The sequence below is a fragment of the Calypte anna genome, chromosome 7 (genome assembly GCF_003957555.1).
Source record: "Calypte anna isolate BGI_N300 chromosome 7, bCalAnn1_v1.p, whole genome shotgun sequence".
NCBI classification, from domain to species: domain Eukaryota; kingdom Metazoa; phylum Chordata; class Aves; order Apodiformes; family Trochilidae; genus Calypte; species Calypte anna.
The window spans coordinates 5,273,439-5,290,060 of NC_044253.1; the positions used below are offsets into that span (position 1 = coordinate 5,273,439).

General features: G+C 36.7%; 1 protein-coding gene across 1 annotated transcript in view; it reads left to right on the forward strand.

Moving 5' to 3' along the window:
* LRP1B (LDL receptor related protein 1B) overlaps positions 1 to 12,647 on the forward strand; it is a 637,314-nt gene extending 624,667 nt beyond the window's left edge. The window contains exons 89-93 of the mRNA XM_030454074.1: positions 3,866 to 3,942; positions 6,069 to 6,159; positions 8,792 to 8,936; positions 9,956 to 10,054; positions 12,507 to 12,647. Coding sequence (XP_030309934.1) covers positions 3,866 to 3,942; positions 6,069 to 6,159; positions 8,792 to 8,936; positions 9,956 to 10,054; positions 12,507 to 12,647 — 553 coding nt within the window. The remainder of the gene's footprint in view (positions 1 to 3,865; positions 3,943 to 6,068; positions 6,160 to 8,791; positions 8,937 to 9,955; positions 10,055 to 12,506) is intronic.
* Positions 12,648 to 16,622: the final 3,975 nt, after the last annotated feature.

A 16,622-nucleotide genomic window follows, 5' to 3' on the forward strand; every position in this document is an offset into this window, starting at 1 on the left:
CCTGTAAGGGTTATAAAGAATAGAGGACATTTTCTCTCAGCAGAAGATTCTGTAATAGCAACAAGATAAGTCTCTGAAATGTAAATACATTAATTCTAAATATTCCCCACTACAAGTGGGACACCTTTATGATTTCAGACTGAAGTTTATAAAACTACTCTCCTCTGTAATACTCTTTTCCTCCAAATAATAATAATTCCCATCACGTAGGCATTCTGTATCTCAGACCATGTTTCCCAAGCAGCCATCTCTTTCTAAATGTAGAACTAAATTGTAACAGAGAGAGCTGCAGCATGGTTTTATTAATGACCTTGGCAGCAGACCATGTACAACCTTTGTTTATTGCTTACTCTTTCAGTTTTTATAGTGGTGTTCTCTGCTGTATTGTTGCTCCTTGATCCATTCACCAATTCTGTTGGGATCTGGAGCTGTGAGATGCTCATTGGAGTGCCTGGCACCACTCAGCTGACTCCAACCTGTCCTTCACTGTCAGGCTCCCCATCTGTTTCCATCTGTATTTGTTTATCTGCAGCTCAGATTGGGCATTGTCACTGTCTTCCTTCACACTTCTTAAGAATATCAACATCTTCAGTGAAACCAGTGGTTTGCTGTAGTTCTGCCTCCTTAATGCCTTTTTGTTTGCCCATACTGCAAATGTTCTCTCTCTGACCATAAAACTACTGGAAAAATACAGGACAAAAGCTCCTGGTAGCAAATGATTTGAAGGAAAGGTACAGAATACTGAACTGAACCAGACAGCAGTGCCCATGCTAGGTGCTGAGGAGTCAGAGTTTAAATGTTATCATTAAAGACAATTTCTATCCACAAGGATAGAATTCTATCCTGTTCATCTTTCCTGTGCTCCTCCACGAAGAGTTGTCCATGTCCCAGCCCCATCATTATTCATGTGCCTCCTCATGGCTAATTTTCTGTGTCAAATTCCCTGGCAGACAAGACAGCTTTCCCCTGGGCTTTATTTCTTTTCCTATTCTGTCTGCCCAAGACAAGTCTTTACCAGCTTGCTGGACCATAAAAGGGCAATCATTTTACCTCTGAGAACAGAAGGAAATGACTGCCATCCTGTCAGCTTCAGTCCCAATGAAGTTTATTGGAGGCAGCAAGCATTTGGGGGAAACTGAAGTGGCAGCTCCCTGTCGTGCTTTTATCAGCCTTTTCTCAAATGCCTCACAAGTATTACAGTGTTCATGACTTCTACAATAAAATTAAAAGACAGGTAAAGAACTGTTAAAATTCTTAACCTTAATTTGTGCCTCTGCTTACTACATCTACAGCTGATGATTTCTTTCATCACTGCCTGTTGTGGTGTTGTATCTGCTGTAAGATTTTGAAGAACATAATTGTGCATTATACAGTTTTCTCAGAACGTTTTACCTGCATGCTCCATAGTGATTCTTTTGCTAGTCTCACTATCTTATATTCTTTAAACTGTTTAAAGATACTTATGGTAATGATTCTCTCATACAGTGGAAGTATTTGAAAGCCACAATAAGGTTGTAGGTACAAAGTAGATATGTCTAACTCTTCAAGAAATCTCTCCCTTTCAGCAGTGTAATATTAAATGTAAATTGCCTCTCATAGCAAGCTTTAATCACATGAACTGAATCCCCAAAAGCAATGATGCAAAACCTCCAGTAAGAAATACTAAGATTTTATTTCATGGTTGTCACATGCCAACAATGTGTGGGTCCCAGCAGAATATTCTAAGTATAAAGATTTCTGGTGTTTCTCTACAAGACTGGAGATAGCTATTTTGCAGCCATGTGTTGAATGGTGACCTTTTGAAAAAACCAAGCTCTTGGAATAGTATCTTTATAGGGTGGTTGTCAGTGTAATCATTTCCATTTGATATAATTGCTAAAAAGGATCTGTGGAAAATAGGACAGATGCATTGTTTAAAGATTTAAATCATCTTCAGTGTGAGTTGAATGGTGCTAAGGTGGTGGTAAGGGAGTGGAAATATCAGTTGGATTCAGTTTTAAAATGTATCATTGTGAACTAATTTATGTAATTAGTTATTGGTGCCTTCTTTGCAGGGAGGATTTTACCATGTTTATTTAAATAAACAAGCTTATTTCAATAAACATGAAGAACTTGCTAAATCATAATGCAATTTATCATGTGAAAAATTTCCAGTCATTTAATAAACGTGTTTTTAAAGACCATCTGTGCTTTATGTCTGCAGAGTTTGAATTAAAAGCCATCATAATGTATCCACCAAAAATGAAATTAGAGCTCCAAAGAAGTTCAAACTTAATACAAAACCAAGTAAAGAGATTTGTCTGAGTGTTGGGTTGTGCTGTGATAGGCTTAGGAGCAAAGAGAGAAGCTATCTACGTATCTGTGGTGATCTGCAGAGACAAAAAAAATGTCAAAAGCATCCCCAGCACAACCCTCTGGGGCTTTTCTGTAAGAATTCCCCACTTTTGGGGTCTGGGTTATTTCATACCTTTCCAAAGCTTTTTGAACAATGTCAGTCATTAAGCCTGTCCGCCTCTCAGCTCTGCAATTTGTTCAGTCCTTAGAAAGGTGTCAGATAACAGCAGTTCTTAAAATTGTGTGCATGGTAATGAATGCTCTGCTGCATTTTCCTAAAGATAACCCACCCTGAAATTCATAAATAATTCAAAAACTACAACTCATTGCACAATATGCAACAGAAGCAGATGATGCTTCCTACCATTTCCACACAAAGAGTTTGAGGTTCTGAAGTAAATTTAATCATATTTACAGCAGGATGAATAAGCAATTGAATTTCCTTCAGGTATTTGTTTCCATTTCTGATGGATTTGCTGGGGCTGTGTACACGGACTCCTTGTGTGCATGGAGAGCATTCTGAATCCTGTCTGAGCAAAGGTTTGCATATTGATATTCACAAAAGGGAGTTACAGCAGAATCACTGTACTCATCCTCATCCAGGCTCATGAAGCAGATATTCTGAACATAAACAGAATTCAGAGCCCTCTGAAGCCAGCAGATAGCCCTATGCCTTCAGAACACCTCTTTGTGCTTTAACTCACACCTGCTTCCACACACCTATTCTGTATTTCTACAGATATCTGGTCAGACAGTTCAAAATTTCAAAAGATAAATCCATTGAATTGTAGAACTTTCAGGAAAACCTTTATATGTGAAAGCAAAGGAAAGGGGAACTTCAGCTAATTTATGAATGTTGGCCAAAGATAAGTCTTAGTGCTTCAAGGAACATATTACCATCAGGTAATATGATAGTATAGTAAGAACTAGTTACTAGAATAGTAAGAACTATTCTACCATAAACTTTTCATTGTCCGGAGCCAGGAGGAACAGCAGAACTGGGGAAGGAGCCAGTTGGTACAGATACTGTGTGTTACAGGATGTGTGTAGGAGTAATTTATGTCCAGCCAGGTGCTTTGTGTAATGTGGATGTGGCCACTAGATAAAAGCTGACTCTAAAGCATTACAGTGCAAGTCAAGTGCCTTAGCAAATAAACCAGGCTGGACTAAGTTGGTTGTGTATGGATCCAGCTCAAGGGTTCCTTTGTTATGGCACTGGAGGTGGTAGTTGGATTAATTAGGATTGGGGCATATGGGTTCAAGAGTTTTAGAAACAGACTCTGGAATTTCAGTGATAGGAACAGGAACTGAAGCTACAAAGCTCTAGTTGCAATCTAAGAATGTACTCAGAATGTTTTAAGTGCCTTGACAGGGTACTGCTGACTCCTTCCATGAACCTTATTGCTTACCTTGTAGAATCACTGTTGTCATTCATGTATCTCTTCAGAAGATGCTGGTGGTCTCTTTTCTAGGTTTGTATGTTAAAAGCTGAAATGTATTAATTTTTTCCATCTTCATTGGATCCTTTTAGATGTTCAGCCAACTGGTCAGGCACACAGTGTGAGAGACCAGCTCCTAAAAGCAGCAAGTCTGACAATATCAGTACAAGTAAGTACCTCAAGTAACTGCTACCACTTGTCAAATTTGGCTCTGTTTAGGAATCTAAATCTGGTGATATTTTAGAATGTGAGTTTGTGTCATGAAATTTACTAGTTACATGTATTTTTTTTTTAATAAGTAATTAAATTTTTATCTCTCCCAGTGCTTTGATTGACATTCAAATAGTGTTTCATGAGGTGGTTCAGGTACAAGCCATGTGCTCCACACTCAGTGCTTCAAGGCTGCAGCCTGAACTTGTCATAAAGAAAATGTATTGAGTGGCAAGTGCTTGGTGCTATCACTGCTGTGCAGGGAACTAGTACGAGACCTCTGACCATTTAAGTCCTACTGAAAGCCTCAAAAATAGAGTTGTAAGTAGCTCATAACTTTTGCATTGGCTGTCTGCAGAGGTTTGAATTTTACCTACTGTGAAAATCATCCTGAAAGGAAGAATCGCTCCTGTCGTATTTTTTTTTAAACACGTCTGTAAGCATAAAAGGATGAGATTGCTACACTATTGGCACTTTAAACTGAACAAGGGTCCCTGTGGTGCACTGAGTATGCTGATGGTACCCTGCTGCATCTCTCTCAGTCACACCTAACCCAAACCAGAGCACCAGAATGAATTGCCCACCATTCAGGTCAGCTTGATGCTTAGATTAAATCTTCCCAGCAATCCAGACAGGTGAATAACACAAGCTGGAAATGGGGGGGAAAAAAAATAAAAACAAAAACAGAACCTAGAGTGGTGATTTTTGTTGAGGGAAATGCCTACTACAGTTTGGGAAATGGCTGTTCATCTCGTGCCTGCTGCTAGACCCTGGGCTGTACCATGCTCACATACATATCTGGTGGGTGGGGTTTTAGGGTTTTTTCTTGAATGCTTACCTACAATATAATATGAACATTTTTTTCCCCCTCTTTATGCAGTTATTTATCAAATGTTATGTTAAAGCAGCACTGTTGTAATGTCCTTCACGTGCTGAATCTTCATACCCTGAAATGAACTCGGGATGCTTCAAGGCTTTATTTACTAGTACTGCATTTCAGACCTCTGGCAACCTGACTTGGCTTTCAGTAAGCCTGCAGGCAGAATTCAAAGCATCATTTTCAGTTCTTTATTTACCCTGTGTTAAATGTAGAGCAGAGACTGCCAACAGCTCATTTTTTAATAAATGCACAAGTGTAACCAGTGAAACCAAGCAGCAATTGTTGTTTTCCACCAGATTAAACAAAATGCATGCCATTCCACACTGGCTTTATACTGGAGTCTTGTAGTTTACAAGGGCCAGGTTTTTATTACATAATTCCTTTTTGTTGTATGTATTTGCTTCTTGCCAGATACTTACATTAAACAAGAAATTCTTAGAAGGGTACAATTGCAGATCTTATTTCTGCAGGTAGTCCCATTTCAGTTGTCATCTGCCAAAATAATGCTAAGCCCATTTTCTCCTTCCCTCTTCCCTCCTCTCCTTTAACATCACTGCCTGATCTGGGCACTGGTTTTCTGCTACATTAAACATTATTGGAGTCTCCTTGATTGCCTGTATCAACATAACAAAATTATTGGCTCCTGAGTACAGTGCAGTAAAAGACAGAAATGCATCAACCATCCAAAATGAATATTGCTTACTACTTTCTGTCTTCCCACAAATAAAAGTAATAAGTACATATGAATGCTAACAATGGAATTTTTCAGTCAGAGCTTTGCCTACTGAATATTTAAAATTAATAATTGTGTGATTTCAATAAACTCTTGAAGATGAGGGGGACAGTTTAAGGCAGTCCATGCCACTCCAGTCCAAATTCTTCAGCAGTTCTGTATAACTTCACACAGTGTCACTGCAAATGAGGGCAGGGAATTAGCCCAAAGTCTATTGGTGTCCAGACAGAGGGAGCTCCTGGTTTGTTGAGAAAAGTACTTGTGTGTACACCAGTATATGTAGTGATTTTTTAAAGTATTATTATTGATCAACGTTCAGATTTCAAATCTGCAAAGTTTTTTTTTTCTGCATGAAATGGCTGATGAGGGAAATTGTTCTTTTTAAAAAAATTATTTTAACTGTTTGGCAACTGTGAAGAAATGTTTAGAGTTTGCTGAGGGTATTCAATTGTGTTTCCTTTTTCTGTTTTAGGAAGTATTGCAATCATTGTTCCTCTTGTGTTACTGGTGACTTTGATCACAACTCTGGTAATTGGACTCTTTCTTTGCAAAAGAAAACGGAGGTAAGAGATTTTATCTTGATATATGGAATAAAATGTAAATCTTTACAATGTTGATACCTTTTTGATATAAAAAATAACTTGGTATATGTTGAGCAGATAATTAAAAAACAACAACAAATCAAAAAACAACACAAAACTTGTTTCTATATGCAGGGAGTTAGTTCCATGTTGGTTCCTGCTGGAACACTCATGTCTATTATTTATACCTGGATTCCACAGACAGTAGATAAGTGCAGTTCTTCTCTTACTGAGCTTGCTCAATCCTGCTAAGGTTGAGCAACTGTTAATAACAGACTCAGTGAGCTCAGTGAACAGAATCCATGCATTTCATTGGAGCCACATAATTAACATTGTTCATGACTATAAATACTTTCAGATAGAACCTGTGCAGAATTCCCAGTTTCTAGTTACAGTTCACTTCAGTTTATTTACTTTGATTAATCTTTGAAACTTTATATATGTTATAGTGAATATGTAAACAACACTCAGAACATCTCCCATGGAGTCCCAGGCTTTGTCATCATTGCTGTATTTCTTTAGTACTTTTTCTAGGAAGACAAATTCTAGCACTGAGCAGTGAACCTTTTGCTCTCTTGAATTTAGCTGCCTTAGAGCTGATAATGAACTTGGGGCATATAACAGACATTTTGGATTTGGCCATTTCTCCAAAGGCCATATTGAGTGACAATGGCAATGCACATTTAACAGTGAAATATTCCAAAATAATAAGCAAGTAGCAAAAGAATCTGTTACTTTGCTATCATCTAACATCATGCATAGCATCCCCCTGCAGACTGTGGTGCTAACTAGTATGGATTAATTTTTAAATCTATTTTGAAAGCCAACAAAATAAATACATTCCCTCAGCATACTGTAAATAACACTGACTCTGCCAAGCTCCAGAGATGCCATCATGTGCTGCTCTACTTGAAATCCAAATTTATTGAAAGCCAGATCCTGAAAACAAGTTGCTGGTCTGTGAATAGTTTAAGTGGAACAAGTGTTTCAGAGCAGCTTGTTAAACAATAGATCCTTCTGCCCCTGTACTCAGCCCTGGTGAGGCCACACCTCGAGTCCTGTGTCCAGTTCTGGGCCCCCCAGTTCAGGAAGGATATCGAGGTCCTGGAGCAGGTCCAAAGGAGGGCAACCAGGCTGGTGAAGGGACTTGAGCACAGACCCTATGAGGAGAGGCTGAGGGAGCTGGGGCTGTTCAGGCTGGAGAAGAGGAGGCTCAGGGGAGACCTCATCACTCTCTACAACTCCCTGAAAGGAGGTTGTAACCGGGTGGACGTTGGTCTCTTATGCCAGACGACTTTCAACAAGACAAGAGGGCACCGTCTTAAGTTGTGCCAGGGGAAATTTAGGTTAGATATTAGAAAGAATTTCTTTACGGAGAGAGTGATAAGACATTGGAATGGGCTGCCCAGGGAAATAGTGGATTCTCCATCCCTGGAGATATTTAAAAAGAGACTGGATGTGGCACTCAGTGCCATGGTCTAGCAACTGCAATGGTGATTCAAGAGTTGGACTCGATGATCTCTGAGGTCCCTTCCAACCCAGCCAATTCTATGATTCTATGATTCTCAGTTAGAGAAACAACTGACCTCAATAAGGAACTTTTTTTATTTTCCTTAAAATTACATTTGGAAATATATTTTAGATTTTTTAAAATCTCTTCAGTGAAGAATGTTAGATACTAATAAAGTTATAGCTGTTTTAACACCTGTACACTGCAGATAAGTGCTTATTTTAGGAAACGTGGTTTTTTCTATGCCGTGTACTCAATTTCAAACACTGAAGCTTTCCAACCATCTTTCTCAGTCCAATAGGATCCAACTATTACCATCCTGACTGTGACCTCCCAATTATTTCCTTGTAATTCGAGAGAACATATTGCACTGGGGAAAATGACCCTCTAGAGATTATTTCAATTGCTTAGACTAAAATCACCTCCTTACCAAGAAGAAATTAATTCAGCAAGTAAAACAATTCAACCCAATCACTTTTCTTTACTGTTACCTAATTCAAGGTTAAAAAAGAAACTCTTTTATTAAAGTTTGGAAATAATCAAGTTGAACTTGAGCTTCCCAGTAACCACTGGCAGGGAATATGAAGTGGTACTCTGAGAAGTTCATACATTTTTAATGCCTCATGATGAAACCATTTGCTTGTCATTGGGTTACAACTGACTTTGAGCAACTGATTTCAATGGGAGGTGAAATGAATGAGCAAGGGAACATGACTCTTAGTCACTCCATCTTCATTACTGCAGGGAATCTGCCATGAGTTTGCAAGGCTTTCCTGGAGAAGTGAGGGAAATCTGGAAATAAAAGGAGAAAGCTCGTTGTAGACAAGTGAGCACTTCTAATGAATTCATACCACTGCAGCCAACCTCAGAAAAATACTAAAAAGCTACTTTCAGCTTTTGTGAGATCTGCAGATAGACTGAAATTGCACTCGGTTTGAAAAATGCAAGGATTTTGATTGTCTCTGCAGGAAACACTTTTTCATCCTGTTGGTCTCCATGATTAAAGAGATAAAATAACATTTTTACTATTCTAGGATGGAGCATCCAAGAAATGTCTTGAAAAGTGACTAGCATCTTTTTTGTGTGTGTGTTTATCCCTTACAGGACAAAAACTATCAGAAGACAACCCATTATAAATGGAGGAATCAATGTAGAAATTGGCAATCCATCATACAACATGTATGAGGTGGGCCATGATCACAGTGAAGGTGGTCTTTTAGCCTCAGATTTTACTGTAAATGCAGAAAAGGTAATTTTTTGTTTTTGTAATGGCAAAACCACTGCCTCTTTTGTCTTACAAAGCTTTTGACTTTAAATGTAAATAATGGAAGCCTAGGACAATGTTTAGATTTAGCTGCACAATGACTCTAAAGGCAAGTTAGATTTCATTAAAATAGTTTTCTTGTCTTTATTAACAGCTGTTTTGCACTCTGATGCTTGCTGAAAAGCAATATTCCTAGTGCTCACATTTTACCAAAGCAGTTAGAACTAAACTACAAAATGCTATTTTGTCACAGCACACCTACTTAAGCTGCCAAATTGCAACCCCATCTTTTTTATCTAGTTGCAAATACTGAATATAAATATATTCTCACACAGTCCCCCTTCTGAAAGGTGAAAGGGTGCATTTATACAGAGAGTCACTGATTTCACATAGGAAAAACCTCCAAAAGCAGAAAGACTTCAGAGGACTGTCTGGCTGAGATAGATTAAATGTTTGCACAAAACCAGCAAGTATCATCATGTTGTTGTGAAAGATGCTGTCACTTGTGCAGCAGCACTCTGCAGTGCCTGAGCTCCCTGAGTGATGTGACATGGGATGAAGGGGGTAATGCTGCGATATCTTTCCTAGAGCTCCCTAATCAGCCAGACACCAAAGGGCAGCCATCATTCTGTGGCATTTCTGACAAAGCAATAACTGGATTACTGGGAGCTCTAGGAATGTCATTGCTGCCTCACACAGTCACTGCTGTAAATACAAGAGGTAAGCTGAAAATGGAGTTACTCACTGGAGGAAGAGGAACTGAGCCTCTGCTTATTGTGATGTCTGGCTCTAATCCTGGCTGGAAAAACCATTTGAAAATGCTGGATGTTATTCTCTTGTTGAAGGCAAGGATTCTTCATGCTGAAGAAAACCTCTAAGTGTATTTTTTTTTAATTGTAGATCAGTCGAAAAGAAGGGTTTAATTTGGCAACTGTTTATTGGTTTTGATAAGTACACATGGAAAACTCTTTTGGCAGAGAAACTGAATTTTTCTGTTTATACAGGCCAGATACATAGGGGGAGGGCCCACTGCATTCAAGCTTCCACACACAGCTCCATCAATCTACCTAAACTCTGACTTGAAAGGACCACTATCAACAGGGGTGAGAAATGATGATTCAAATCCATTTCATTCCACCACAGCCCCTTTCTAGAGAAAGTTTATCTGTCTTTTTTTTTTTTTTTTTTTTAATAGAGCCATTTTCTGTTCGGTTTTAATTTTGTTTTTCTTCTTTTAATGGCAAGAAGAATAACACTAAATAATACAGTTTCTTTTTATACGGAATTTTATTTGTACCCATCATTGTAACATGATCTAAAACTGCACAGGAATGCTAATCCAATAAGCAATGAGATGCTGTTCCATAGCATTATCTTAAGTTTAGTGTGGCATTCACAGCCATGGATGTTGACATATTTAGAGTTTACATGTAATTAAAGGCATTTATGGGAGTTTTTCAAACTGAGAGACATTCCCCAGTAAATCAAAAGAAGGATTTTTAGAGGAATTTGATATACACTAGAATGAAAAACTTCCTTCAATATCATTTTAATTAATTATTTTCTCATCTTTAAATACTTTTTAACATAAAATAGTTATTTTTAAAACATCAGAATTTCACTACAGTTTAAACATTGAAATTTGAAGGACTTCAAAGGAACATCAGTCTGACATTCGTTTCCATGTGCCTCAGTATAAATATTCATCTTTTGTGCTGTTTCCTTTCTTGCATGGTTGTAGTGTGTTGTATTTGGAAGTTTAACAATTTTTATAGGCTCATGGTATGTCTGATGGAGCACGAAGCCATGGATGAGGAAAGCTAGGCTGTATTCCCTCTGTTATTCAAGTCACTCCAGTTACTTTCTGTACCTTGCTGTTATCAGCAGCCACTCCAAGAGGGATCATGAGACAGAGCCTACTGTTCTCTATATATTAATAAATCCATAAGGTGCTCTATAGATGCCAAGTGTCTCTGTTATGTTGTGGTTATCATCCTTAATACTGATGGTGCAAGTAAATTCCTGTCACCTAAAATAAAACTAAATTTCCTTTTTCCTGAATTTCTGATTATAATCATTATGACAAACATAAAGATCTTTAATTTAATGGGAACAGACAGGTGTAATGGAGTTTAGTCTACTAAATTACTACAGTTGATTGCATATATATATATGTTCCATTAATATAGAAGAGTAGCTTCTTTCTTTATTTATTTTTAAGCAGATGTGACTTGCCTTTTCCAGCCTCTTTCTAGGAAAGGGTGAAACACCAGACAATCCCTTATTCATCTGTAATAAATGGGGAATTGGCAGCTTTTAACAAACTAAATGAGGAGCTGCCATACATAGCCAGGCAGCCTAAGGAGTATCAGAATCCTGGGCTCAGAAATGGTATTGACCAACAGGGAAAAGAATAACTAAGATTCTCAACATTTTTCATTCCTTGTTACCCAGGGTGTACTCAGGAAAGTAAATAAAATCTACCCACTTCTCTTTGGGGTAATTTAAAGGTTACCCACTTCTTACATACACCAAACTAATTTACCTATTTTACTGCTTACTGATGTTCCACTCAGTACTTGTGCAAGCAGATTTGTTAGTTATAAAAAAATAAGATTTGAACCATAAGGTGCCTTTTCCCATGATTGTAGTTAAAAAAAGTCTAATAGAAGAGGAAAGGTCTTCTAGGAGGCAGTATAGACATGAAGTCTAAAGGCAGTATGAGATGCTGACATGTTAAACGTTGGATAGTGCTTTCTCCTTAGCATGAGTGGTAGTGAGGGAGTTTTCATCCATGTTGCACATTGTTCTCAGCTGTCAGACTCAGGAGATTTTTCATATCCTGAAGTGCTTTGCAGAATTAAAAATGGGCTTTTCCTATGCTGAAGTACCACTCATTTCAGTAGATTTCTTTTTATTGTAGTCCAAACTACCACAACTGTTGAGAAAATACTTCTCAATCTGTAACTAGTATGATATAGCAGAAGTTATGATGGTTTATTATTAAAGTTTAATTTACGGTACGAAAGTATTGAATTTTTGGTCAAATCATTTTGTATATTTGGGCCACAGAATTCGAAAACATGGTCAGCTATTGATGGGATGCTGATGTCTTAGAACAGGTAATACATGGAAACTGTTGATTGCAGTTTTCTACTGTTAAACTTGTCACATGGTCTCACAGTGCACCTTCTCCTTAAACTCCTTCATGTCTATTCTGAAATCTTCCGGTGTAATAAGGTGAACAAATCAACTCCAGAGACATTTTTCAAGGTTTTTGTTTTAATTTTTTGCCATCGTTTTTATGGTTTTAATATCATAATATGCTGCATGTCACGTCATCAGTTATTTCTAAGAGCATGTCTTATCATCAGTTTCAGTTTCAACTAAATAATTAACTCATTATCAGGTTTGCAGAAGTCCAGGTATCTATCAAGTACGTCCAAGTGTATTTTTATGTGTCCTCGTTCTTGCTTTAACAAAACCATTTCCATTGCCATAAACGTTGATTTTGGTTTGATCTGACTGATCTAATGTGTGTTAATTTCTCTGCAGCCAACAAATTACGCCAATCCAGTATATGCAAAGTTATACATGGATGGACAAAACTGTCGAAACTCCTTAGCCAGTGTTGATGAAAGAAGAGAACTCCTTCCAAAGAAAATAGATATTGGGATAAGGGAGACTGTGGCATAATCTGCTGTTACCTTTTATACTCTGTATAAATGTATAAAATATAAGGATTACTTTTCTATGTACCAACAGTATTATAATTGTTTTGGCATCAGCATTACCTCTGTTTTTTGTTTGGTTGATTGTTTTCTGGGTTTTTCTTTTGCTGATGACTTTTGACTGACCATTTGTAAGGTATTTTTATGAAAAAGAAACTGCACTACGGTACAATTTACAACAATGCTGCTGAAATAACACACCTTTAAATTTGTTAAAATTGCAAACAACATATTCGTTTGTAGCGTGAAAATGAGCAATCTATTTTCTATGAACTTTTTTTGGTTCCACTTAATCGATGAAGATGGTATCTGCACTTTTTTCATTATGTAGTCTGGAAGCTGTAGTACAGTGTGTAATTTTGTTTATTTTAAATGGTGAAAGAATGAATGGTCTACTCTCTTCTTTGTGCCCATTAGAACTTTCTTCAGATCCTGATAAAGCTAGATAATTTTTCACAAACCAACATAACTTGCTTTTAAATTAGCTTTAGGTTGCCAAGAAGTAACCAAGACTATAGAAATGGAACATCTAATGATCTGCATGAACACAATGATTATGTTTCAGAAATTCAGTGACTGTACATGATATACTAAACATATATACCATGTAAACAAGCTTTGTATTTATTAAAACCTTATAGAACATAGTAATGATATTATCTTGGAAGCTGAAACCTTACTTGCTGTGGGACAAAGCATCTGAACTCCAACAGTCCTATAGGACAGTAGCCACCCTAGAGCACAAGAGGGCATTACCTACACATGCATTATATGTTTATTCACATAATCACATGCATTTCTTATGGATCAATAATTCCCCAACACATATGAAGCAGCAGGGGAAAAAAGCAAACTCCAAACCTTAAGCACACAGAGGTGATCACAGCATTCAGTTTTGACAATCACAAAAAAAAAAATCATACCTGCCCAGAGATATTAAAGAACACAAAACACAGCAGTTTCTTTAAATGAAGATAAACTGTAATATTGCTGAGGTTAAATACAACCAAATTGCATATTATTGATACCTTACCTAAGCCTGAGCTTTAGTGATCTGGGTCAAATACCAAAATCCAGGTATTGAAAGTGAAAAGCATCAGTATAAGTTTCCAGCTCTTGCTCTGACCTGGTCTGCTTTCTGTTGTTGCTGAGGAAAAACCTGACTCACTTTTTTTTAATTCTGATGGAAATAAAGAATACAATCTCTTTCAGGTTTGAACTGAATCGAAGTATTTTATACATAACTTTAAAGGCACAAAAGACTTATTCACACATATACTGTGGAGGATTCTTCCTTCCTCTGCTAGACCTGACTGACTTTTAGCTATCATAATATATTAACCTAACAGATTAAATATGTTTGTGGTTGCTCTTTATTCCCTTTGTACAAGCATTACAAAAATAACTGCTGTTTTATAAAAGATTTTTGTTGTACTATTGTGCATGCATACTACCTATTTCTAAACTTTGCCATATTGGGGCCTTTATAAAACTCTTGATTTCTGTAATACTAGTGCAATTTTGCTTGAACAATGTTATGCATATCATAAACTTTTTCAGGTTCTTGTTTAAGTACATTTTTTTAAATTGAACAGTATTTTTCATTTTGGTTATAATAGTCATTTTGCCTATGTTTCTACAATGAAGTGTTAAATACTTTATAAAAAAATTGTTGACTGATTTATTTAAATGAAAATCTACATACTTAATTCAGCGTGTTGACTAATTTTTAAATTTCATTTACAAAATGAAAACTAGAGAAGAGCAAATGGAAGGGAAGGAGCACAACTGTACAAACTGCTAAATTCCTTTTCTTGAAGATTATTTTTACTTTGTATACAACTATTCTACTTCTATTTAAGTATTTTTGCAGCTGTGCACATTTGGATAACTTAGGTGTAGAGCTGTAGAAAATTAGACATGTAGCTGTGTATTATGTCAATAGATTTTTTAAACATTTTTATTTTCTATAAAATATTTTCATACCATACAAGCTGTGATTCCACAGGTTCTTCCATTCTTCCTCTGAAATCATCAAGGATGGATTTGATCCTCAGTTTTTGCATGATAACAGTTGTTATGAGGCGTAAGTAGTTGAGTCTCTTCAGAAACATTACAGTTTATTTTCTGGCAGAAAATATATATATATATAAGTATATATATATATATATATCTTTAATACTCAGATAGAACTGAAGTTTAACTGATGAGTATACAAATAACATGAGTTTAAAATCATGCACTTTTACACAGACCTGATAAAATGTACTTATTGTGGTGTCTCATGTTTCCTTTCAGTGAGACTTCTTTATTTACACTTTTTGAAGTGCAATCTACTTAGTAAAAAATTAAATTTATTTCTTTTCTTAGAAATTCATAGTTGATGTCAGAGATATTGCATGTTGCATATTAGATCAGAATCTGATCTTAATTTCACTGGCAGAATTATGATAGAGAGATTGACCCTTATCACTGCTATGCCTTGAAGATCTTTACATTACACATCAGTGTAATAATTCCCAGTGGATTTTTTGGGTGGTTGGTTGGTTTTTTACTTTTACTTTACCAGGGTTCTCCATAGGAGTTGTCCCAAACCCTCCAGGTTCCATTGCTGAGCTGGAGGGTAAAAGATTGAGGACCTGCTCAGTAACCTATAGGGACATCCTCATAAGCTCAGTAAAATAATTTTGGGTAGGAATTTCTGTAAAGCTTTTACAGGGAACAACAAAGGTTTTTAACTTTATACATTTTCACAGCTTTCTTGCTGTTATTAGTGCCAGAGTTGTGTGGTTTTTAAGTTGACATGAGCTGAGAAGAAAAAAATCTGGATAAATGTGCCTGTGTTGCTGATTAAAACATCTGTCTCTACAGGGTATAGTTGAAAAGCTTTTTGTGGTTGCTTTGCTGGAGATACTAATGATATTTCATGGGAAATGCCAGTACTGTGCTATTTCACAGAATTCGTCAGGGTAAAATTTGTCTTCCACATTACTAATAATTTTTCTTTGCAATGTCAAGCAGTTTGTGGATTCCATAAATACCAGGTATCAAAATTATTCAGGGAAATTGAACTTCTGATAATTCTAATCCTGAAATACGCTGATCATTTATCTTTTATTCTTATGCTAAGGAATAGTTCCAGGTTCCTGGGTGACCACTTTGCAGCTCTGTCTCTTTATTTCCATTCCCTACATTTTCATTCAAACAGAACAAAAAAAAATAGATGTTAGCTCAAAGGGGTGCTAGGATCTTTAACTCTTTCTGGATGGAGAAGCTCTACACAAAACATATGAAGACAAAAAAAAAAGACAAAAGAAAGCATTTGTGCCAAACTTGATTTAATTGTGTCTAATGGATCTTTTTTTTCCACAGAGGTTCTATTAATATATTTACTCCTAACAGTGCAGTGGAGTCTCTGCCTTGTGATAGGTCTCTTGTTCTATGCAAGGTTTTGCATGAACACTAAATTATGTCTGCAGAAGTTGGAGGACTACAAACTGAGATGGATGATGCTGCTTTGATTCCACACAACTGACACTGCCAATATGAATACAGTGCTGTTGAAAAACACACTAGAAAGCCCATATGAGATTATTTATTTTTATATGAATTTTGTCTCTCATTTCCAAGGCGGGCATAAGGGTTGAATTTTGCAGGAGGAAAGCCCTATTAGTGGAATGCTTTTAAAACTTCTACCTAAGTTTATTACCTATCAGTGAGATTGTGGGTGAGGTTCTACTATAACAGTAATTATTTTATTTTTATTAAGCTCTTAGTGACTAGAATCACTGTGGTCACATACATAATAAAAATTTATTTCATGGAAAAGTGCAGAATTTATCAGAATAAAATCAAGTATCTTCTGATGCAACCCCCTTTTTGGAGGATGAGAAGATGATAAAGGAAAGAAATGTCAGTGATAGTAAAAGGATCTCAAGGT